Here is a 23,028-nt window from a genome sequence, read left to right as displayed (position 1 = left end):
AAATCAATTCGAATGATCGGAGTTTATATAATTTAATATAAAATATATCGGAAGGCACTATGTTCAATGTGTAAAACATGGTTATGCCTAAAAAGCTTGAATTTCTGTTTTTCTATTTGAAAATTAAGAGTTTATAAAAATTAATGAAATTCAAGAAGGAAATTAAGCTAAATAATATTGTTTTGCAGAGAAACCAATTTTAGAAATATTTGCCAAATTTCCGAATCTTTTGGGAGGCATTATTGAAAACTCTTCTAGGATATTCTTGAATACTGAAATTCTTACCAAATATTAGATTTTCCAGCGACAATAGTGCAAATGTCAAACTTTTCTCAGATTCGTATGTTGCAACTCCGACCAGTTGATTATTAACTAAATTGTACTTTAGTCTTTAAATCATGTTCTTTTCTCATTATGGCTATATATTGAGTTTTAATTGTGTTATTAAAAAAAAGTATAATAAGATAGATCTATTTAAAAATAACAACTAATTTTGGCATACAAGTAGTAGATAAGCTAAATATCACCCACTAATAAGTCAAAAAGAAACAAATGGTAATCGTACAAAATTATACTGCGCAGCAAATCGGAAAAGAAAAGCCATTGCGATCGAAGGTGAATGGCTGTGGCATGCTAACATTTGCGATTTTGAGAAGATCATCGCATGGTGGAAGGATGATTCTCGAATTCTCTTCTAGTTTTGGCTTAGTTGGGGATTCTATACGATCAACATCTTCCTGCTTATGGTTCTTCTTTTTGTACTCATCCTTAAGAAGATTTTTAATTAGAGGATCTGCATCCTTTTTACGTGAAAGCTTGCAGGCTCGATTCCTTACAGCAATACTAGTTCTACCAGCTAGGAGAGATGATATGTATGTCCATTGCTTTCCAACAAGCTTTAATTGTTCGATAATGATAAGGTCTTCTTCACTATTCCATTCTTCATTGTTGGCGAATGGAGATAAATAATGATTCCATCTATCTCTGCATTGTCTACTTGACCTTCCTTGCATCATCGATGCGATTGTTCCCCATGATTTAACACCATAAATAGAAACAAGTTGGCTCAGGCGTTGATCCTCTTCTTCGGTGAACTTATATCTTCGAATCCTTGAATATTTTTCGGAACAATCGCTGTAATCGGAGTTATGATCAGAGTTGTAATGGGACATTATTAAAAAATAATTTTTTCTAACCGATATTTGAATGACATTTTTGATTGTTTAATCAATTTTTCTGAGAAAACCGCCGATAATTGAGAATATGATAACTATCAACTTGAACTAATATCAAAATCACTAACTATTAGTTATTATCTAGCGAAAATATTAATCAAATAATCTCGTTTACGTTTTTCAAAAATGAAGTAATTTTCACTATATGTAATGATTTAACAAAAAAATAACCTCAAAAACTATCATACTCTCTCAATTATCGTTGTTTTTTCCCTGTAAAATTAATGTAATATCGTACCAAATGTAAATATGTTACTTCTAGGTATAGATTAATGATATATTTCAAAAAGTAAGATTTTACGAAAAGTGACACTTTTAACCAAAGATTTAGAATGAACAAATCTCTACAATATATAGACGGATACAAATTAATTGTTTTTTAAACAGATAATGTAAAAAAGAACGTTGGTATTTCTGATGTTTCTTGATCGTATTCAAATTTGTCATTGACAAGTATCTCTTGCATTTTAAATGAAAGTTCCGTTTTTCATGTATGATTTTAAGTATAGATTAAGCCTCAAGCATATATTTAAACCAAATTTTGACTCGATTAAAATTATTTTGAAGATAAAGGAAATACTATCCAAATGATGAGACTTGATATTGTTACAAAAGCTCTAAGCAGAACGATTTCTATGTAAAATGTTGGAATAACGCACTGAAAACATTGTATATAATGTAAATTTAGGGCTGATTAATAAAATAAATTAAGAAAATTAACACTCATAATCAGTATTGCACTAGAACTGAACAATATCCTGTTAAAATATGATTTCATTCAAGTGTGGGATCGAATGACTGAAGTTTTATGGTTATTTAACCTGATATTGCGTTCTCCAAATCTGCAGAAAAAAACGAGAAAGTAATTTTATCAATTCTCTTAAGAAATAAGTAAGTTTAAAGAAGTGAAATTATCTCTGTTTTATTTGGAAAAAAAATATGAAAACGTGCCATTTTTTGAATGAAAAATCGATTACAAAATCAATTTTATTCAAAAAATGCTCACCTTTTCCTAGAATGCTGATTTTTACTAAGGGTTTCGTTTTGCGAAAAAAACGTACAATACGCAATTTCGCTAAAAAAACATTTAGCTAGCAATTTCGACCTTTGACTCCACTCAAGACGTCACTTTTTTAATTTTGCGGTATCATATTTTTGGAAAATCTTTATGAATATTATATAAAAAGTCTCTTTAATATCTATATTAAAAAAAAAAAAAAAAAAAAAAAAGGTAGTGGGGCTTCCAGGCACTTCGTGCCTTCTAGCCCTGATGATGTTTAATATAAATGAAGTTGATATTCGGAGGACTCTTCTTCTTCCTCCTTGCTTCTGGGAAGAAGCCTTCTTCTGGGTCGAAAACATTATATAATGTGTCGCTTTTCACAAATTATATATGTTTTCATGTTTTGTCAAGACTTCTTCGTAAATGTTTTGTCAAAACTTCTTCGTAAAATCAGACAAAAATAATGTTTAGGTGAAGAGGTGAGATCTCACCTGTTTTCTCACCTCTTTTCTCACCTCATGAATTTGTCATGATTTCATCGTAAATGTTTTGTCACTTTTCTGTCACTTTTCAGGAAAAAACATTTTTATTATTATATATAAATGAATTTTACAAAACCACCGTTACCGTTCTTTGGAAATAAGAGTAGATGTAAAGATATTATATTGAGAGAACTTAAGAAACTACCGTATGGTCTAACATTTGTAGATTTGTTCGGTGGAAGTTTCTATATATCCCATTTGTGTCATATAATATTCCCAGACTCAAAGATTATATGCAATGACTTCGACAACTATATGGACCGTCTCAAACATATTCCAGACACAAACAATATATTGAAAGAGTTAAAAGAAAAGATACCTATAGGTAAGATGGAACGTATACCATTAGATAACAAAAATATTGTGAGAGAGGTTTTGAAAAAAGCAGAATATATAGACTGGGATAGTATATCTGCTAGACTATTATATAGTGGTTCTATAAGAGTTCATGACATTGAAACACTTATGTCAAAAGTTTTATATCTTAACTATACAAATGTTTTCAAAGAGGACATAGAAAAATATATTGAGGGTATAGAGTTTGTGAGATGTCATTGGACAGATTTGTATGAAAAATATAAAGACAAGGAAAATGTTTTCTTTATAGTGGACCCGCCGTTCTATAACACATGGGATTTTCAATACCAAGTAGACTGGACTTTGAGAGACTCTTTAGAAACTTTAGACGTTTTACATAACCATCCATGCTTTTACTTTACATCCGATAAAAGTGGTTTGGAAACCGTTATGAGATGGTTAGAGGACATACATGACTATGAGTTTAGATATGACAAGATAGAATATGAGAGAGGTCCTATAAACCGGAGAAAGTGTCATAACAAAGAAATTTTATTAGTAAGTAAATGTGGTTTGAAATCGGATTGTTAGTTTTAGGTTTTTTCCATTGTGTCATTTATTTATTTGACGTGGCAGAAAAGTACAGAGAATATGAAGATGAACCAATGCCTGCAAATGTTCAGTATATGTACTCGTAAGAGATATTTTTATCTAATATTAAATGGACGCACAGAACTTAGCGAATGCACAGCAACCTGGACAACCAAACCCAGAGAATATTCCAAATGAAGTTAGAATACAAACTGCAATGGCAAACTATGGTCAAGTGCCAACAGATGTACAAATGCAAACTGCCATGTCAAATGACGCTGCGTTAGGTTTGCCACCATGGTATGCAAATATGAGATGGAAAGAGTTTTATACAAACCCTGAAGGAGTGTGGTAGAATTTACGAAAAAGTGACACTTAACCTTAAATTTCCAAACACTATTTTTTGATTGTATTTTGTTATTTATATATTTATATATTTATATATATATGTATATTTATATATATATATGTATATTTATATATATATATATATGTATATTTATATATATATATGTATATTTATATATGTATATATTTATATATGTATATATTTATATATGTATATATTTATATATGTATATATTTATATATGTATATATTTATATATGTATATTTATATATGTATATATTTATATATGTATATATTTATATATGTATATATTTATATATGTATATATTTATATATGTATATATTTATTAGAAACTGCTTCATGCTATGTTGAGTATTGTTGAATTGGAAACTGCTTCATGCTGCATTGAGTATTGTTGAATAATTTGAAGTAGTGGTTTTTGAAATCAGCACCCCTATGAGAGCGCTGGCGACCGAAACACCACTAGTAAGATTGTGTATTAGAAACTGCTTCATGCTGTGTTGAGTAAGCTTCGATGTCTTTGTAGGATAGCTTTCTGAGAGCGAAACAAGATAGTGTTGAAAAAAATTTTGAAAATCTGAGAGACTGTGCAAGAGCCAACGACCAAAACACTACCAGTAAGATACAGCAGTAGTAGCTGCTTCATGCTGCATTGAGTATTGTTGAATAATTTGAAGTAGTGGTTTTTGAAATCAGCACCCCTATGAGAGCGCTGGCGACCGAAACACCACTAGTAAGATTGTGTATTAGAAACTGCTTCATGCTGTGTTGAGTAAGCTTCGATGTCTTTGTAGGATAGCTTTCTGAGAGCGAAACAAGATAGTGTTGAAAAAAATTTTGAAAATCTGAGAGACTGTGCAAGAGCCAACGACCAAAACACTACCAGTAAGATACAGCAGTAGTAGCTGCTTCATGCTGCATTGAGTATTGTTGAATAATTTGAAGTAGTGGTTTTTGAAATCAGCACCCCTATGAGAGCGCTGGCGACCGAAACACCACTAGTAAGATTGTGTATTAGAAACTGCTTCATGCTGTGTTGAGTAAGCTTCGATGTCTTTGTAGGATAGCTTTCTGAGAGCGAAACAAGATAGTGTTGAAAAAAATTTTGAAAATCTGAGAGACTGTGCAAGAGCCAACGACCAAAACACTACCAGTAAGATACAGCAGTAGTAGCTGCTTCATGCTGCATTGAGTATTGTTGAATAATTTGAAGTAGTGGTTTTTGAAATCAGCACCCCTATGAGAGCGCTGGCGACCGAAACACCACTAGTAAGATTGTGTATTAGAAACTGCTTCATGCTGTGTTGAGTAAGCTTCGAGATCTTTATCAGACCACCTTTAAATTAACCACTCACATTCTCACTGTGGTCCATCTAAAATTTGTAAACTTTATGACATAAAATTATATTATATGCAGGATCCCACCTATTACTTAATCTTTTTGGAATAAATGTTTTATAATATTTATCGATTGATTGTAATTTTTTGTATAAAAAAGTTTTTTATTTATATTAAAAATAAAAAAAAAAAAAAAAAAAAAAAAAAAAAAAAAAGGGTAGTGGGGCTTCCAGGGCTGCGCCCCTCTAGCCCCTGAAGATGTTTAGTATAAATGAAGTTCTTATATACGGGTCTTCCAGGAGCTTTTCACAAAATATATATGTTTTCATGTTTTGTCACTTTTCTGTCACTTTTCAGGTAAAAACATTTTTATTATATATATATAAAATGAATTTTACAAAACCACCGTTACCCTTCTTTGGAAATAAGAGTAGATGTAAAGATATTCTATTGAGAGAACTTAAGAAACTACCGAATGGTCTAACATTTGTAGATTTGTTCGGTGGAAGTTTCTATATATCTCATTTGTGCCATACTGTATTTCCTGACTCAAAGATTATATGCAATGACTTCGACAACTATATGAACCGTCTCAAACATATACCAGACACAAACAAAATATTGAGTGAGTTGAAAGAAAAGATACCTATAGGTAAGATGGAACGTATACCATTAGATAAGAAAAATATTGTGAGAGAGGTTTTGAAAAAAGCAGAATATATTGACTGGGATAGTATATCTGCTAGACTATTATATAGTGGTTCTATAAGAGTTCATGACATTGAAACACTTATGTCAAAAGTTTTATATCTTAACTATACAAAGGTTTTCAAAGAGGACATAGAAAAATATATTGAGGGTATAGAGTTTGTGAGATGTCGTTGGACAGAGTTGTATGAAAAATACAAAGACAAGGAAAATGTTTTCTTTATAGTGGACCCGCCGTTCTATAACACATGGGATTTTCAATACCAAGTAGACTGGACTTTGAGAGACTCTTTAGAAACTTTAGACGTTATACATAACCATCCATGCTTTTACTTTACATCCGATAAAAGTGGTTTGGAAAGTGTCATGAGATGGTTAGAGGACATACATGACTATGAGTTTAGATACGATAAGATAGAATATGAGAGAGGTCCTATAAACTGGAGAAAGTGTCATAACAAAGAAATTTTACTAGTAAGTAATGTGGTTTGAAATAGGACTACTTGTTTTAGGTTTTTTCCATTGTGTCATTTATTTATTTGACGTGGCAGAAAGTACAGAGAATATGAAGATGAACCAATGTCTGCAAATGTTCAGCATATGTACTCGTAAGAGATATTTTTATCTAATATTAAATGGACGCACAGAACTTAGCGAATGCACAGCAACCTGGACAACCAAACCCAGAGAATATTCCAAATGAAGTTAGAATACAAACTGCAATGGCAAACTATGGTCAAGTGCCAACAGATGTACAAATGCAAACTGCCATGTCAAATGACGCTGCGTTAGGTTTGCCACCATGGTATGCAAATATGAGATGGAAAGAGTTTTATACAAACCCCGAAGTGGGATATAAACAACTCTATGCAGATGACGCGAACACAGGAGTTGACCCAGAGTATGTTTTCTACAGAGGAGAAATAGAATGTATGAGCTCCAGTTAAAAGAATGCTATGGAACTCAGAAGGAAACGTTAAGAGACTAGGTGGACATTAGATTTTACATATAGTAAAATGGGTTTCTTCAGTAAGATAGGAAACTTCTTTCGAAATGTTGGAAGAGGTATATGGAATGGAATAAAAAACCGTAGGAGAGGAATTTGGAAGGTGTCAAAATATTGGTAAAAGAGTAGGTCAGTTGTTGGTATTATACCTAAAGACCTGAACCAGAAGAACAAGCTCTGTTATACACAGCCTGAACTGCACCACAGTCTAGTTGGCAACCAAATCCAACCTCAACCGTAATTAAAAAATTATATTTTTAACCGTTCGATAGTAGTTGTATATGAAACTAAGTTTAAGTAAAAGCATGGTATAATGGAATTATTCTTTTTCTTCCATCTGTAGTAAACCATACTTGAAAGTCTGAAATACTTCCACTTGGTGGTTCGTATAACTTTGTAGGTTTTTCGTAAAAGTCATTTGCCAAGCATAAGAAAGAGTTTTGGGCGCCAGAAAATGAAGCATGACAATAATAGCAGCTGGGGTCGAAACATCTTTAAATAAATAATATGGTTCATCTCTTGCATATCGACTGTAAATATTTGCTAAAGGAAGTTCGACTTTCTGATTTAACATTCTTTGCAAATAATACCATGACATTGCAGTGAATTCTGTATATATTTGTTCGTCTTTTCTTTGGATTGTCTTCGTAGATTTGAAATGAACTTGTGAATTTTGTTTGTCATATACAATTCTCAATAAAGTGTGCTTCGGTATTTGCATATTCATCCATATTTTGCATAACATGAATTATTTTTTATCTTCTATATTTTTAACGCAGTCTGTAGAGAGAGATGAAAGGTCAACTTGTATTAGCTCAATTTCTTCCCACATTTTTCGTTTCCCTTCAGATATATAATCTATATGAAACCTTACAATAAATGGAAAATTTTATCTTCTACAGACACAAACTTCATTCTACGAAAGCCAATAGCTTTTGTGACAGATGGGTCTCTGAGCCATCTTAATGGGTAGTCAAAACGATAGCCTTCATGCTTTACGGTCTCTGTCTCAAACTTTTGACCGACATTAGTAAAAGTTCATCTAATGGTTTAGTTGTAGCAACTCTTGAATTTTCTTTTTCTATTGGAAGCATATTTTATCTAGAATAAAAATGTCAAATGAAACAGCGTCTATGAGAGAAATACACACAACCGACACTCATTATGCAAGCTCTAAATAAGAACACAACAAAACTTTTCAAATATTCTAAGATATCTGAGTCATTGAAAGAAGGAAACCTAAAACTGACATTAAACCCAATGACAGATGAGTTTCTGTTTCAAGACAATAAGAACCATACTGTTTGTATAAATCCAACAAAACGAACTTTAAACGAGAAACCTATAGATGAACTTCTTTTGAAAGCAGATTGACAAAGAGTATGTAGACGATGCAATAGCAAAAGAAGAAGAAAGAGCTAACAAAGCTTATGCAACGAAAGAGGATGTTGAAAAGAAAGCAGATAAAACATATGTTGACGATGAGTTAGCATATCTGGCTAGTGGGTTAGTGAAGAAGGCAGATAAGGAATATGTGGATGAAAAAGATGAAAAAATTAAAGAAATGGTTGAATGGTACCATGAACGGACATCGAAGATTTTAGAAGGTAAAGCCAATACAGGGTGGGTTTCAGGATGTTTAGACCTTAAAGCCGACAAGAACCATACACATACCATTGCAAATATTACAAACTTACAAGAAACCTTAAACAGGAAAAGTGACGTTGGACATACACATACCATTGCAAATATTGCAAACTTACAAGAAAAGTTAGATGACAAAGCTGACAAGAACCATACACATACAAGTTTTACAACTGTTGCTATAGAAAGTATTGAAGGAACGGTTGAAGAAACTGGTGGGGATGCATTATATTGTAAACCTCCTAACTTTCCACAAGGTTTAACATCGGATGACGACATAACGACGATGAGAAACATTAGATGTAAAGATGTTTATGTCATGAAGGATGAACATAATATTAAATTCACTGCTCAAGATTTATATGACAAGAAAGCAGACAAAACAGAGCTTCAAACATTAAAGACAGAAATACTTCAAACATTATATCCTATAGGCTCTATTTATACGTCAATGAACTCTACCAGACCAGAAGTAGTACTTGGTTTTGGAACTTGGACTCAAATACTCGAAAGTTTTTTGTATTGTGCACACACTCCAAAGAAAACAGGTGGAAGTAAAACGATATCTGTCGACAACTTGCCACCACATAGTCATTCTGGTACAACAAACTTTTCTGGCGACCATAGCCACTCATTAAGAGACCACCCATTATACAACTCAGAGTATGAAGCTGGCTATGACGTTTTATCTCCAGATTATAACCATTCAGCAAAAAAGACTTTTCGACAAACTGAACCAGGAGGAAACCACCAACATACTTTTACAACAACATCTACAGGACTAGGTAAAAAATACATGCCACCTTACATGACAGTTTGTGCATGGTATAGAAATGCTTAGTCGTCATTTTCAACTTCTTTAGCATATTCGTCAGGAGTTGTCTTATATTTGTTAGGAACTGTCTTTGAAAGTATACCACCTTGAACTTTGACAAGTTTGAAACGAGGTCTGACAATAGTCGTTTTATCTTCTGCTTGCAGTCTGTACATTTTGCCATGTTTGCCTAAAACTTCATAATATTCTCTTGTATACTTTCTTCTATTTTTACGAACACGAATGTGAGTACCTGTCGAGTTCCCATTGTTGTCATAGTCAATAGTATTTTCATATGGGTCGCGTTTAGGTATTTCTATTTTTACTTTGTCACCTTTCTTAAGTTTGAAGCCTGGCATTCTTTCTTGTTTGTCTCTTTTGACTAAACTATTAAATATATAGTCTTTCTCTAAGTCAGGGTTGTTTTTCATTTCTTCGGGGAGTGGTTTCCCAAACCTTTTTGTTTACGGCTATTGTAAATATTTAAAACTTGTCTCATCTTTGCCATGGAGAAATGTCTATATTTGTCGTCATATGACATTTCATTTGCTTCACCACCTTGTGGTTGGTTTAAGTCTCTTAAGATTTTTATACAACTGTCAATGACACAAGAGCAGAATGGTTTTGGTCGACAATGAAATATTGGTTTACATTTTTTGAACGCAGATAGTTTTTAATATCATCTGATTTGAAAGAACTTTCATAGTCAGATGTCAGTTTTGTTGGATGGTATTTGTCAACGAATATCGTCAAAGCAGTTTTCACATCTAAAATATTTTTGGACTGTAATGGTATGGCTTCACAGTATCTTGTGTTTTGACCACAAATATTAGCCAGTATGGTGGTCCATCTTCTCTATACCTCGGAATGTTTTCCAAGATATCCATAAACCAAGCATTTGGTGTTGAACTAAAGATTTTTATCATGAGTGCTTTCTTTGTTGCCTTAGAAACATAGGGTCCTTGTTTGGATTCGTCATTTTTTAACCCATAAGAAATGGGTTTATTTGGCGCATTAGCAGGAGTTGCATCCAGATTTTTTGCCCGCAGTGGAACACTAGCCAGAGGTGCATTTGGAATTGGAAGGAAGATTTTGAGTACATTAGGTATACTGAAAGAGAAAGCACAGCCTATTATACAAACTGTACAGAAAGGTTGGGAGGTAGCACGAGATGCAGCAAATCTTATTCCAAATCCTGAAACAAGAGGAAAAGTTCAAGGATGGATGACAATGTAGGAAGACAAGCAGGAAACTACTATAACAAAGCAAATGACTACTATAACAAGCAGGGCACTATATGGACCAAGGTGAAAGATTCTTTAACAGAGGATATTAACCATGCACACACAGTGGGTAAACAACAACCAACCTCAACCACCTCAAACGTGGGGAATGTAAATTTTTTTACTGAGATGAAATGAACAATACAGCATTGAGACAAATGGGTTCAAGATGGATTTGTCGACTTCCAGCAGTTACACAACCACGTGTTTGTCAAGTTCTTCCTATACCTCAGGAAAGTTTTAGACCGACTTAAAAAACCTAAACAACCAGTTGAAAACAAACCAAACTAAAATTTTTTACTGAGATGAAATGACCGAAGAAGTTGAAACGCGTAGATTTGACACCACAAACAAAAGTTCAGAACCATTGTCAAAACCTGTCAAAGAACTTACAGATGAAGAGAAAAAATTCAATAATAGAAAGTGCCAGTCTGGAAATACAAACCCTAACTATAAAGTCACTTTTCATAGAAATGAACGGCTAGTATCTCAAAAAAGAAAACAGACTCTCACAAATAAAATATTGAAGTCTGAAGGAGCTTTCGAGACAACAGATGGAAAAGTTTACTTCACCGACCAACAGTTCATTATAGAACATCTCATTGACTTAGAGTCGAAATATTCTAAACTTTACAACAAACACAAAAAGTTGAAAGGAAAACAAAAACAAATGGCATATGATATTTATGAAGATGTTGACGACACAACCATACCTGCAAGTGAGGTAAAGTCAGAGGAACCGAAAAGTGACGAAAAACCAATAGAAGAAGGGAAGCCACAAACTGAAGAAAAACCAAAACCAAAGGTTAGTTTCCAAACTAAACCAAGCCAACCTTCATTAGCTGGTATGGGTTGGCGTCAAAGACTTATGGCAGCAGGCGGTTATGTAAAGTAAAGAAAAAAAAACATTTTTTTATTTTTATAAAAATGCCCCCATATAGAATGGATAGAAAGTCTGCTAGAATAAAAGCAGAGTTACAAAGATATGGTTGGAGAGTTTCGAAGAATTTTAAATATAGGAAGGGAAGACCCATAAAAGTCTATGACAAATTGTCTGGTCTTCGCTACGAAATGGACTTAGAAACAGCACGCGCAAATTATCCAAACAGACTAGAGAGGTTAGAAGAAGAACGTCTTATGGACATGCCTTTCGATGTTAGTGAACCTCAAGTTGAAGGACACGACGGCTTTGCCAGATTCTACTGGAAACATGACGAACAATTGCATCCTTTGAGAAGGAAAAAAGGAAAAGGTGAAGACGCACATGCTCCCATGGAAAGAACAAGATATGCATATGAAAAGTATCGTGAAGTTCGAAGTCAAATTACATCTGGTCGAACCTTTACAGTAAACTTTGACGAAGGAAAGAACAAAGAAGGCTTCATGGGTGTACTTGCTGCATACAAGACGGAAATAAGAAAGGATACAATCTCAGATTGACCATAACAGATTTGGATGGTCACATTTACTATGCACATGGCAATGTCACAACAGCTGCAAACTTCTTGACGCTTTCAAGACTACAAAGAGAGAACAAATGGTTGACTCCGACTCAGATATTTTGAATGCAATTGAAGGAATTGCAAGTGTCAAGTTCGAATGGTACCAACCTAACCCTCAAGCAGTCAGACAACATGCTGGATACTTCCCGTTCATAAATAAGTCTGACATTGACTTGACAAGGTATGGAATTTACAATTCAATTGAAACAATTGTCAATGAACCTTGTATTCTTACATGTCTCAGGAACTCTGGTCTTGTTACAGATGAGAAGATGAAGTATCTTGAGTCATGTGTGAAGACAAGGTACATTCTCAGAGGTCAATTGGCAAAAATTGCACCGTTGGCAAATGTCAATATCCGAGTCAACATACCTACAGCTAAAGGTTCTTCACATGACGACTATGTTGTTGACAAATTACCATGGTTGAAGATTGTAATTGTCCACAACCACTTCATGTTGAACGAAAGTCTTACAAACCCATTGTTCGGAAAAGGCAAGTGCAACATTGTCAGAGCTGTAAACATTCTTTTCGAGAAAGGTTTGTTGGAACCAATTCCAGATGACAAGCTGACAGAAACTTTTGTACCAAAAGACGAAACAAACTTTTCATTGTTAGCAAGACCAAAAGTTGTTCCAGACAAAGTTCTAGTACAAAAGAAGTACACAATTCCAAAAGGAGTTGGATTGTTCGGATACCAACCTGAACCAGAAGAACTTCCAATGAGGTTGCAAGAACTTCAAGATGCTATAAACAAACTTCCATTGAGACATCCAATTGACGTCAAATTGTATTGGAGAGCATCTGAGTTAGGTCAGAAGGTTTTATATGAAACAGGTTGCTTCGACGATGTTTATGAGATAACAGGAGAAGTTTCTCAGAAGATAAGAGACTCACTTGAATTTCCACAAACTGGACCATTGGTTGCGACAAGTTCGACTCAGATGAAAAGATATACTATGTCGACCTTAACGCTGCATACATGAGGTTTGTCCAATATATTCCACTGGAATTCCAAACGAAGATGGTGAGTTCCCAGGAAGGAACTATACAGTTGGAAAAGTCATACAACAACTGTATGATATTAGGAAAGCTTCAAACCCCAAACTTGCAATGACACTCAAATTGCTTATGAATTCGACATGGGGATATTCCATTAAGAAACCTCAAGAGATGAAGAGTAAACATTATGAGAAGGTCGACAACTTTGTTGAAAGGTTTTCTCCTTTTGTTTTGAAGTACGAATTCACTCAAGGTCAAAGTGGCTTAGTAACCACATTAAAACCTATTGTCGAACATTGGTCTTACCCTCAGTTCGCAAAGGCAGTCCTTGACAACTACAACAAATTCTTCTCCGAAGTCAAATCCAAAGTGAAGGTTTACTATGAGAACATTGACGCACTCATGACGAACGAAGAAGGCTATAACAAACTCATTGAAATGGGCATGGTCGGTGAAAAGATGGGTCAATTCAAATTGGACAAAATTTTCACCGAAGTTCATGTAATATCGAAAAGGAAGTACTGGGTTAAAGAAGATGGTGAAATAGTTAAACATTGCATGAAATAAAAAATTTTTATTCGAATTTGAATCGGACAGGTCGAGTTACACCATTCTTGGTCTCAAACTCATATATAACCTGTTTGTTTGTATTTTCGTCGACTATGGCACGAGACACAAACATTGACCAAACGGACAAAAAGTGTCATTTCAGATGGTCACGCAGCCAATCGCATTCGAGCACTTCGAAGAAGCCTTACGTTCCAAGGGAGAGGGTGTCTGGTGCAAGGCAGAGGTCATGAAACTCTACGAGCAGTACATCCTCAATGCCTGGGAGGACAAATCGTCCTTGGATTGGCAATTCTACCAACTCCTCTGGGACGACCTCCTACGCAACTGGGATGACGAAAGAGTCCAATTCAGGGTCAGGAACTACTTGTCCAAATTCTCATTAATTTAAGCTACTTAACTAAATAAACACCTAAATTTACTCGGGGTTTCCCCCTAAAATAAAATTTTTTTACTCTTAGAACCACTCGAGGTTCTCCTTACGGTTGTTGAGCTTGTCACCGTCAATGTGTCTGACCTTCGTCTTCTTGCTGGATTTGGAACCCATTGAATTGCGACAAGCTTGCCCATGGAGATTGAACCGCGATTCCGAAGGTTAAGGTTCAAGTGTCCCAAGTTGTTGAGGACTGGGGTAAGAACCTTGCCTGTCTCCTTGTTGCGGATTTTGTATGGGTAGGGTTGGGAAATTTCATAACTGTCATCGGCAACAAGGGTTGCCCAAACTTCCTTTTCTTCGTGTTTCTCTTCTTCCTCTTCTTCTTCGTGTTTCTCTTCTTCTTCGTGTTTCTCTCTTCTTCTTCTCGACAATTCCTTCTTCAATTTGGTACTCACGAATTACGGTGTTGGAGTTCTGTCCTTTCCGAGTACCTTCCAGATGGCGTCTATCTCTTCGAAGAAACGGTAGATGAGTCTGGCAAGGTCTCGGTTCTCTCTCGCGTAAATGCGCAAGGTTTCCGTCAAATCATTCAGGCATTTCTCATTGGAAGCTTGGTTCATGAGGACATCGGCTTTGAGTTGGTCATCTCTTCCATAAGACTACTTTGGAGAGTCTTAACGGTGTTTGTCAGATGAGCTTTCAAATTCAAAATTTGAATTTGAACTGGGCGCTTGTCTGGCAACATTGAAAGGACATCTGCCATTGTGTTCGGCTTCGGTGCTTGTTCGGACATCGAAAAAATGAAGTGGTTTGAGAATGACGGTTTTACTTCAAAAAGCTTGTTATGACGGTTAAGTCATACAACAAGTTTAAAATAATATCTTGTTCTTCTTCTGAACGTTTGTTGTCTCTTCCGATAAAAGTTTCGAACATGAGAACCAAAAAACGTTTTTTGAGATTGCGGAAGAGTTCAGGCAAACGTTCATATTCTGGATATGTTGGGAGCAGTTCAAAACATCTGAGCTGACTTTCGGACAAAATTGGGACAATGTCAGAAAATTCATCTTTGGTCGGACTGCTTGAAGGTAAGTCCCTTACATGTAAGTAGCTCTGGTAAAGTCTTCTCATTTCTGCTAACTTTTGGAGTATAGCTTCGTAGTTTAGAAGTTTTAATTTTAATTGTCTTATTCCACTCTTGACATCTAAACGGTAACTATCCATGAGGTCAAGAGTAGCTTTGGTAGCTTTAAGTGGAGCTATCTGTTCCTTGACTTGTGCAATTTTGGTTGCAATTGTGGTTTGAGCTCCTTCAAGTTCGCCGTCTATGTCGTTCTCAACACCTTCAACCATAGCTTGAAACTCTTCATCGGTCCATTGAGATTGGTGTGGGACGAATTTAACTTGCTTCATTCAAAAAATGAAAAAAATGTTTTTACTCAAAACGTTAAGGTTGACTGAACTGGTTGGATGTCGCCTTCACAGGTTATGTAGAACGGCTGACCCGAGAAGTGAAGGAGAGACTGAATTGCCAATTTCATATGGGGTAGGGGGTTCTCCTTGTTTGGTATTTTTATCCAAGGACGTTTGTTTAGGAACTTAACAAGAGCTTCTCTTTTGGCGTCCTTTATGCCATCGTAGGCTGTCCCGTCTGGTATTTGAATTGGAATTCCAGTCGAAGTCTCGAGCTGAAGTGTAGACCTTCCAGAAATAGTGGTGAACTTGACCTTGGGCTTCATTACCCTGCGCAAGTACTGCTTAACAACTTCATTTATCTCTATAAGGTAAATTGCCTCGTCAAATCCTTCTGGTATTCCGAGTCCTTCCATCCGACAGGAAAATATTTTCCCGACAACTGGAAAAAATTTTCCCGACGACAGGAAGAACTCTTCCAGTTGTCCGTCCGTAAACCATTCAAATTTTCGAAAATTGAGAACTTTTGGTCGAACTTCAGAAAAAGTTTTTCCTTCCGACAGGAAAGGTTTTTCCTTCCGACAGGAAAGGTTTTTCCTTCCGACAGGAAAGGTTTTTCCTTCCGACAGGAAAGGTTTTTCCTTCCGACGGTTAAGCCACAAACAGATGTCCGACGTACCACCAACCGAGCCCATTCCCAAACCAGAGGAACCTAAAGCACCAGCCCCTGCACCTCAGCAACCTCAGTTCCAGCAAGTCCCTCCACCAAATTACTACCAATTTCCACCTCAAGGTTACTACCTACCACAAGGCTTCCCGAACTACCCTCCTCCTCAGCCTATGCCTTACTTCCCCAACCCTTGGATGTTTATGCAAAACCCTGCCCCACAATTCCAATCTCAATCCAAGAGAGACCAAGAGTTCGAGGAAGGTCTGAACCGCTTACGCAAAGAGTATGCTACTACCCCAATGGAAGAAGACAGGCTTTCAGTCTCTTCCCTCAAATCGACCGATTCGACTCGTACCACAGATTCGGTTCGTGACCGTGAAGACTACCTCAAGCAGTCTGAGAGACTCTTCATCCTACAACCATTTACAGTTGGAGCTCTCAAGAACATGCGCAATTACGAAGGTCAGACACCAGCTGGAGACCGCAAAACAGACGTACTCGCAAGAGCAGTCCAACTGGTCAAGACAAAGACGAGATAGTCGACTTCATTCTTGCAGCTTGCCCATACAAGTAAAAAAATAAACAATTACGAGTTAAACTTTTTATTCTTTCTTTTCTGAGTTGTTTAGAGCAGGTTTCTCTTGTAGGAACCTTTCGTACTCTTCCATGGTCATGTAATTGCGAATTTGGTACGCAATTCCAGGTTCGTTGTTTTTGAACCTTACGTATGTAACGCTTCCATCCTCCTCAGGGAAGTAAGCTGCTAACATCTGACCAAGTTTTCTCGGTGACTCGGAGCTCATAAAAATGTCACTTTTTAAACGTTAAGTTTTTAGTCTTATTTTACCCTTTGTTTACCCTTTGTTTGTCAAGGTAGTATTGGAGTGCAATTTCTCCAAATTCTCTGTGTCGGAGTTCTTCAGCATTTTCCAAGGTGTTCCTGGAGAACTCAAAGAAGTTGTCAAGAACATACTGCCATGCTGCTCTTCTGAGTTCGTCGGTATTTTGGAAGTGTTGCACCTTCGAGTCTTCGGACATGAAAAAATAACACTTTTTCTATTAAACCGTTTACAATTTGAATTTTGTTGCTGAATTCAGCAAAAATATAATTTAGGGTAGATGGGTATATCTAACCTCTTTTCTAACCTCTTTTCTACCCTCTTGAATTTTCATGAATTTTATACAGAAAATGCTTGTTTTGAGGTCGAGCCACTTTTGGCTCCACCGTATTCTTTCAACCAAAACTCATGAATTCGGCAAAAATATATTTTAGGGTAGAAGGGTATATCTAACCTCTTTTCTAACCTCTTTTCTAACCTCATGAATTTGTCATGAGTTTTCCCGAAATAAAAATAAGTTGGTTTTTTTTAAAAAAATATTTTTTTATTTTTATTGTAAGAACATGTTAGCAAACAACAGCACCAAACTCTTTAGTCATGAATCCTACGTCAATGTTAGTAGAGATGAAAAGCTTCATTCCTTCTTCATATACTTTCGAAACAGAAATCCAGAAGATAAAGCAGGAACTTTTAACAAGTAATTTAGACTGTAGTGCGAAAGATGAAACAAATGAAAGTATCTTTATGAAATGCAGGATATTATTGACCATTTACCCAAATTGCCTGAAATCAACAACAAAAGCTTACTATTCCAGAATTCGATGAAATAGAAGTCAAAGCAACTGACTCAGTAAAATAAAGAATTCATACGAAAGGTTAACTATGAGTTTCTTGGATTTCATTGCAACCACAAAGTCATGGACAAAGATTGCGATATGGTATATAAGAACATCTCTGACATATACAAATCTGGGGTTTAAGACCTACGACAACTTTGTTTCGTTAGTTGCAAAATGTGTATGGCAGATAAGAGATAAAGATAGAAGAGGTAAGATATGGAATGAACAGATAAAACCCGCAACTTTTGAGTTAAAGAGAGCAATTGACGCCTTAGTCATACTAGCAGGTAAGGTTTCAGAATATAACGCAAAAATGAACCCGCAATGTTCAAAATGTAAGGCAGCAATTAGGAAATATAACTACTCCGTCAAAGAGATAGAACGTATGAGAAACGACTATGCTGACTTAAAGAGGGAGGCAGAGAAACCAGCAGAAGATAAAATGGACATGTTGACATTTCTAAACAAAAACTATCCAACAGCTGACGATTTCCTTCTATCTGACGTCAAGAAGAAGTATAAAGAAACCTTCGGCATTGTTAAAACATTCGATGTACTGACAGAAGAAATAGAAGCTACGAAATTGTTTAAAGTCTCACGAATTCACAATGTTTACCATGTAAAACGCTTATAAAATAACTGGGGTAGAAAAGAGGTTAGAAAACAGGTTAGATCTAACCTTCTACCCTAAACATTATTTTTGCTGAATTCCGTATGAAAATCGTGAAAAATAACAGAGTATTTTGACAACTTCAAACAAGCAGAGTAAATGAACCATTTATTTTTCAAGCTTGACTTTTTACAATTTGAACTTTGTTTGCGTAGATATGAATTCTGAAAGAAGTATGAGGGTCTTGTATGACTTTATACTTCTCCCATAGTTCATGTCTGTCAAACTTACCTGCCATGGACTCTTTCATAAGTTCCATGAAATCGTCTTCGGACAATCCAGGGAAAAGTATAATGTCAGTAAGTATTCTTTTAACATCCTTACTTAAACTCTTTGCTGTCTGTACACAAATGACAACAGAGATGTTAAAGTGTCTGAGCTTCTTAAGAATTCGACACATGCTTGTTCTCTGTTCTTTAACAAAGGATGAGAGGCGAAATCATCTAAGATAAGAAGACATCTATGAGGGTAAGTCTTCCAATCGTAAGATTGCAATTTCTTCGAAATGTATTCTATCTCTTTCTGTTTGTTTCTGAAGTGTTTCTTCTCTAATATTCTCTGCATTTCCTCATTTGGGTCTTTAAACTTAGAATTGACATACTCATTTATAGCATTGTACTTCAAAACTCTTCTTTGGTACTTCTTTATCCAATCTAACAACTCAGTATCCTTTATACATACTAACTTAGACTTCTTTATAATATCTTTGAACGAATTGACGGTTTGGTCAAATTGACCAGAAGTACTACAAATGACTACTAACTCATAGAATGGGTTCTTCATCTAGTTCTTGTTGTTGTGCAGCCATTTTAAGATAAGTGAAAGTCTTACCCGACCCAGTGGTGCGATTAGACCTGTTATACCATTCTGAGCAAAAAGAACTTGTCATGTATGGGTTTTATCTATCTGATTTTCTAACTTCCTCTTGTTCTTGTTTAAAACATTCTCAAATTTCTTGTCAATGTCAGCAAACTTTTTTTCTAACATATTTTTAGAAAAATTAAAATTTTTATCTTTTTGAAAATGTCTAGCGATTTCGCTATCTATATTCGAGACAAGCTTTTTGACAGCAAAACATCTGTCGACCATAAAATCTTACATAGTGTAAACAAGAAAGGTGAATTTGTTCTAAAGTTCTGTTTCTGGGAATATGACAAGAACCATAAAACATTACAAAGAGCAGTCTTAAAATTTGTCAATGACAGACTTGTTGACAGAGATGACGCCTCTTGGAGAGATGAAGTCCAACAAAAGTTCTTAGAATGCAAAGAAGACACATGCGCTGTTCTTGAAGATGAAATAGGAAACAGAATAGAAGAGCTATTAAAGGACAAAGAACTTTTACATAAATATGGTTCTGAGAAGTTTGACATAACTCCACCAGAGAAGAAGAAGAAGAGAGAAGAAAGAAAGAAAGTAGAAGAAGAGAAGAAAGAGCCAGAGCCAGAGCCAGAGAAAAAGAAATTTGACATGTAAAAATAAAATTTTATTTTTAGAACATTTCTGGGTCAATGTCAATGTTCTCTTCCTCTTTAGGAGCAAACACTGGTTTAGACTCTAAAATCTTTTTACCAATTTACCTTGAACTTCAACTATCTTAGACTCATAATATTCATAGTCGTCTGCTTTCTTTGGTTCATAAGGTATAACAAGTTTGTATGCTTTGCCTTCTTTAAGGTTTGAAAACCTTCTGTCAAAACTTTCTTTGACTGTTAACAAACCTTCTATGTCTAAGTCTTCAAATTTCGCACCATTTTTAGTCACAATAGCAAACTTAACTGGTTCGATGTTCCAAACTTTGTCAAATGTAGACTTTTCAAAATGGTAGAAGTAAACATTCAAATAAGCGAATGGAGCTAACTTATCTTTGACTTCTGTCATGTACTTATTTACTGAGATGAATTTTGCCATCTTTTCTATCGGATAAAAATATATATTTTTTTTAAAATTTACTCATAAAAATTTTTCTTTGTATATACGCCGTTCTGAACATCTAAAAGACTTTTGACATTTGCCAAGAATGTACGTTTAGACGCTGCATATAACCATACTCTTGACAATATTGTTATTATGAATCGTACAATGACCTTTCATCTAAACACTCAAAGTTAGTCTCATCTATAAACAGTTCATATACACTCTTGTTTGCTTCACTAACAATGTTTGTCTCTCTTCGGTATATGGAATTTTGTCTTTGGATTGAACTTAGAAATATCTAATGTCATGAAATATTGAGAACAAGTGGTTGTAAAAGTTAGGTGTCAAAGTTTCTGCTAAGTCGTCAAAATATTCTGTATCTTGCATATGAGAATCTGACGTTCTGACAACTACATATCTTCTGTCAGAACTTTCTAACTTCATCGGAACGGCGTTGTTTGAAACCATAATGAAATTTGCAACATTTTCACAAACTCTTTGGTCTTTTATATTTTCTTTCAACAACTCCAACTTTGTCTGTTATAAGACTCTTCAAAGCATCCGAGTTCAAAACTTTTGTAGATGGAGTCGTCAGCAGCTTTTATAAGATATCCATTACCTTGCGTAGAGTCTACGATATAATAGTTTCGACTTAACCTTAAACGTTTCTTTGTCAACGGTTTGTCGTCAAGAACTACACGAACTTTTGTTCCAGGAATGAGAGTAAATTGTGTTGAATTTCTGATATTTTGTGTTTGACTTCGTTTCTTTTGTATATACTTTTCTTCTTGTTGTTGTGTCATTGAATTTGGTGTATGTCCTGTTGTAGAATGTGTTGAGGAATTATATACTTCGAGAAAATGTTTTCATTGTTTCTTCGGTAAAGTCTCGCTCTTGGTTTAAATCTCTGAGCGTTCTTATGAAGCGGTTTATGATGCCGAGTATGTTATGGTTATGGTCTTCAGTAGTGTATTGAGTTATGTTATGCTTAATGAGAAAATCTGTGATTTCATTGCTGAGGTATGCACTGTCTTGGTCTGATGTTAAAGTACTTGGGCTATGTTCTGCTACAAACTTTTGTAAAACTCTTAACACTTCATGAGTTCCTTTATTTTTCATTGGATATGCATATGCTTTGCGAGTGTTAACATTAATGAAGATGAGGAATGGTTTATGTCCTCCTTTTCTGCTTTGAATGAGAGTGTCAAATTGGTATGCGTCAGGAGTGTTGGAGTAAATTGGTAAAAAGTAGTCGTAAGGGTTTATTTTTGTTTGATGTACAACATTTTTGTCAAAGAACCTTTTCACTTCAGCTCTGTTAGTAAATCCCCAACTCTTTGCAGCTTCATTGAACTTCTTAAATGACCTCCATGGATGTTGTTCGAATACTTCTTTCAAGCTCATTTATGTAAAGTTTATACATTGGGGAATTGTTGTAAAATATCCATATGAAGACTAACCAAAAATATATTTTTGAATAACTGATGGTATTACCATGTTACCATGTGCTACCAGGTTAATTAACTTCTCTTAAAAATGATGACAACATGACATTTTGACAACAGTCCTGGAAATAAATTTTATCGTTTATGTTTACGTTAATGTTTCGTGAATGTTTTCATAAATTATGAACGTGTCACCATGTCACCAGGTTAATTAACTTCTCTTAAAAATGATGACAACATGACATTTTGACAACAACACAGGAAATAAATGTTATCGTTTATGTTTTCATTAATGATTTTAGGTTATTCAATAATTAATTATTTTTGAAGAACTGAAGGTGTTACCATGTTACCATGTGCTACCAGGTTAATTAACTTCTCTTAAAATTACTGACAACATGACATTTAGACAACATCAACAAAGGAAATTAAATCGTAAATGTTTTCGTTTATGTTTTCATAAATGTTTTCACTGTTACCATGTTACCATGTGCTACCAGGTTAATTAACTTCTCTTAAAATTACTGACAACATGACATTTAGACAACATCAACAAAGGAAATTAAATCGTAAATGTTTTCGTTTATGTTTTCATAAATGTTTTCACTGTTACCATGTTACCATGTGCTACCAGGTTAATTAACTTCTCTTAAAATTACTGACAACATGACATTTAGACAACATCAACAAAGGAAATTAAATCGTAAATGTTTTCGTTTATGTTTTCATAAATGTTTTCACTGTTACCATGTTACCATGTGCTACCAGGTAATTAACTTCTCTTAAAATTACTGACAACATGACATTTAGACAACATCAACAAAGGAAATTAAATCGTAAATGTTTTCGTTTATGTTTTCATAAATGTTTTCACTGTTACATGTTACCATGTGCTACCAGGTTAATTAACTTCTCTTAAAATTACTGACAACATGACATTTAGACAACATCAACAAAGG

General features: G+C 34.9%; 5 protein-coding genes and 9 pseudogenes across 14 annotated transcripts, besides 2 other annotated features; 8 read left to right on the top strand and 6 right to left on the bottom strand.

The window, feature by feature from the left end:
• Window positions 1-17: 17 nt before the first annotated feature.
• TVAGG3_1049660 (RNA polymerase II transcription regulator recruiting protein) lies at window positions 18-1,348 on the bottom strand (the record flags this gene model as incomplete). Its single annotated transcript, XM_001312615.1, has 1 exon — window positions 570-1,172. One exon carries the CDS (start codon window positions 1,170-1,172, stop codon window positions 570-572), a length of 603 nt encoding a protein of 200 aa, XP_001312616.1.
• Window positions 1,349-5,764: 4,416 nt separating this feature from the next.
• On the top strand, window positions 5,765-6,582 carry TVAGG3_1049650 (annotated as a pseudogene). Its single transcript has one exon. A coding segment is annotated over exon 1 (818 nt).
• A 2,005-nt stretch (window positions 6,583-8,587) lies between these two features.
• Window positions 8,588-21,234: a mobile genetic element.
• On the top strand, window positions 8,656-9,576 carry TVAGG3_1049640 (phage tail repeat-like family; the record flags this gene model as incomplete). The annotated part of the gene is made up of 1 exon (XM_051255720.1): window positions 8,656-9,576. One exon carries the CDS (start codon window positions 8,656-8,658, stop codon window positions 9,574-9,576), a length of 921 nt encoding a protein of 306 aa, XP_051081294.1.
• TVAGG3_1049630 (phage tail repeat-like family) lies at window positions 11,503-11,727 on the top strand (the record flags this gene model as incomplete). Its single annotated transcript, XM_051255719.1, has 1 exon — window positions 11,503-11,727. One exon carries the CDS (start codon window positions 11,503-11,505, stop codon window positions 11,725-11,727), a length of 225 nt encoding a protein of 74 aa, XP_051081293.1.
• On the top strand, window positions 11,775-12,221 carry TVAGG3_1049620 (annotated as a pseudogene). Its single transcript has one exon. A coding segment is annotated over exon 1 (447 nt).
• TVAGG3_1049610 lies at window positions 12,432-13,410 on the top strand (annotated as a pseudogene). The gene has a single exon. A coding segment is annotated over exon 1 (979 nt).
• On the bottom strand, window positions 14,223-15,689 carry TVAGG3_1049600 (annotated as a pseudogene). Its single transcript has one exon. A coding segment is annotated over exon 1 (1,467 nt).
• Window positions 15,731-16,105, bottom strand: TVAGG3_1049590 (annotated as a pseudogene). The gene has a single exon. A coding segment is annotated over exon 1 (375 nt).
• Window positions 16,356-16,800, top strand: TVAGG3_1049580 (annotated as a pseudogene). The gene has a single exon. A coding segment is annotated over exon 1 (445 nt).
• Window positions 16,962-17,162, bottom strand: TVAGG3_1049570 (uncharacterized protein; the record flags this gene model as incomplete). The annotated part of the gene is made up of 1 exon (XM_051255718.1): window positions 16,962-17,162. One exon carries the CDS (start codon window positions 17,160-17,162, stop codon window positions 16,962-16,964), a length of 201 nt encoding a protein of 66 aa, XP_051081292.1.
• TVAGG3_1049560 lies at window positions 18,116-18,671 on the top strand (annotated as a pseudogene). The gene has a single exon. A coding segment is annotated over exon 1 (556 nt).
• Window positions 18,823-19,271, bottom strand: TVAGG3_1049550 (annotated as a pseudogene). The gene has a single exon. A coding segment is annotated over exon 1 (449 nt).
• On the top strand, window positions 19,731-20,183 carry TVAGG3_1049540 (uncharacterized protein; the record flags this gene model as incomplete). Its single annotated transcript, XM_051255717.1, has 1 exon — window positions 19,731-20,183. One exon carries the CDS (start codon window positions 19,731-19,733, stop codon window positions 20,181-20,183), a length of 453 nt encoding a protein of 150 aa, XP_051081291.1.
• Window positions 20,200-20,618, bottom strand: TVAGG3_1049530 (annotated as a pseudogene). Its single transcript has one exon. A coding segment is annotated over exon 1 (419 nt).
• A 248-nt stretch (window positions 21,235-21,482) lies between the features above and the next one.
• Window positions 21,483-23,028: part of a mobile genetic element that runs on past the window's edge.

Source organism: Trichomonas vaginalis, chromosome I (genome assembly GCF_026262505.1).
Source record: "Trichomonas vaginalis G3 chromosome I, whole genome shotgun sequence".
In the NCBI taxonomy this organism is placed as follows: domain Eukaryota; phylum Parabasalia; order Trichomonadida; family Trichomonadidae; genus Trichomonas; species Trichomonas vaginalis.
The sequence above is the reverse complement of the archived record's forward strand: the minus strand, read 5'-3'. Positions and strand labels throughout refer to the sequence as shown.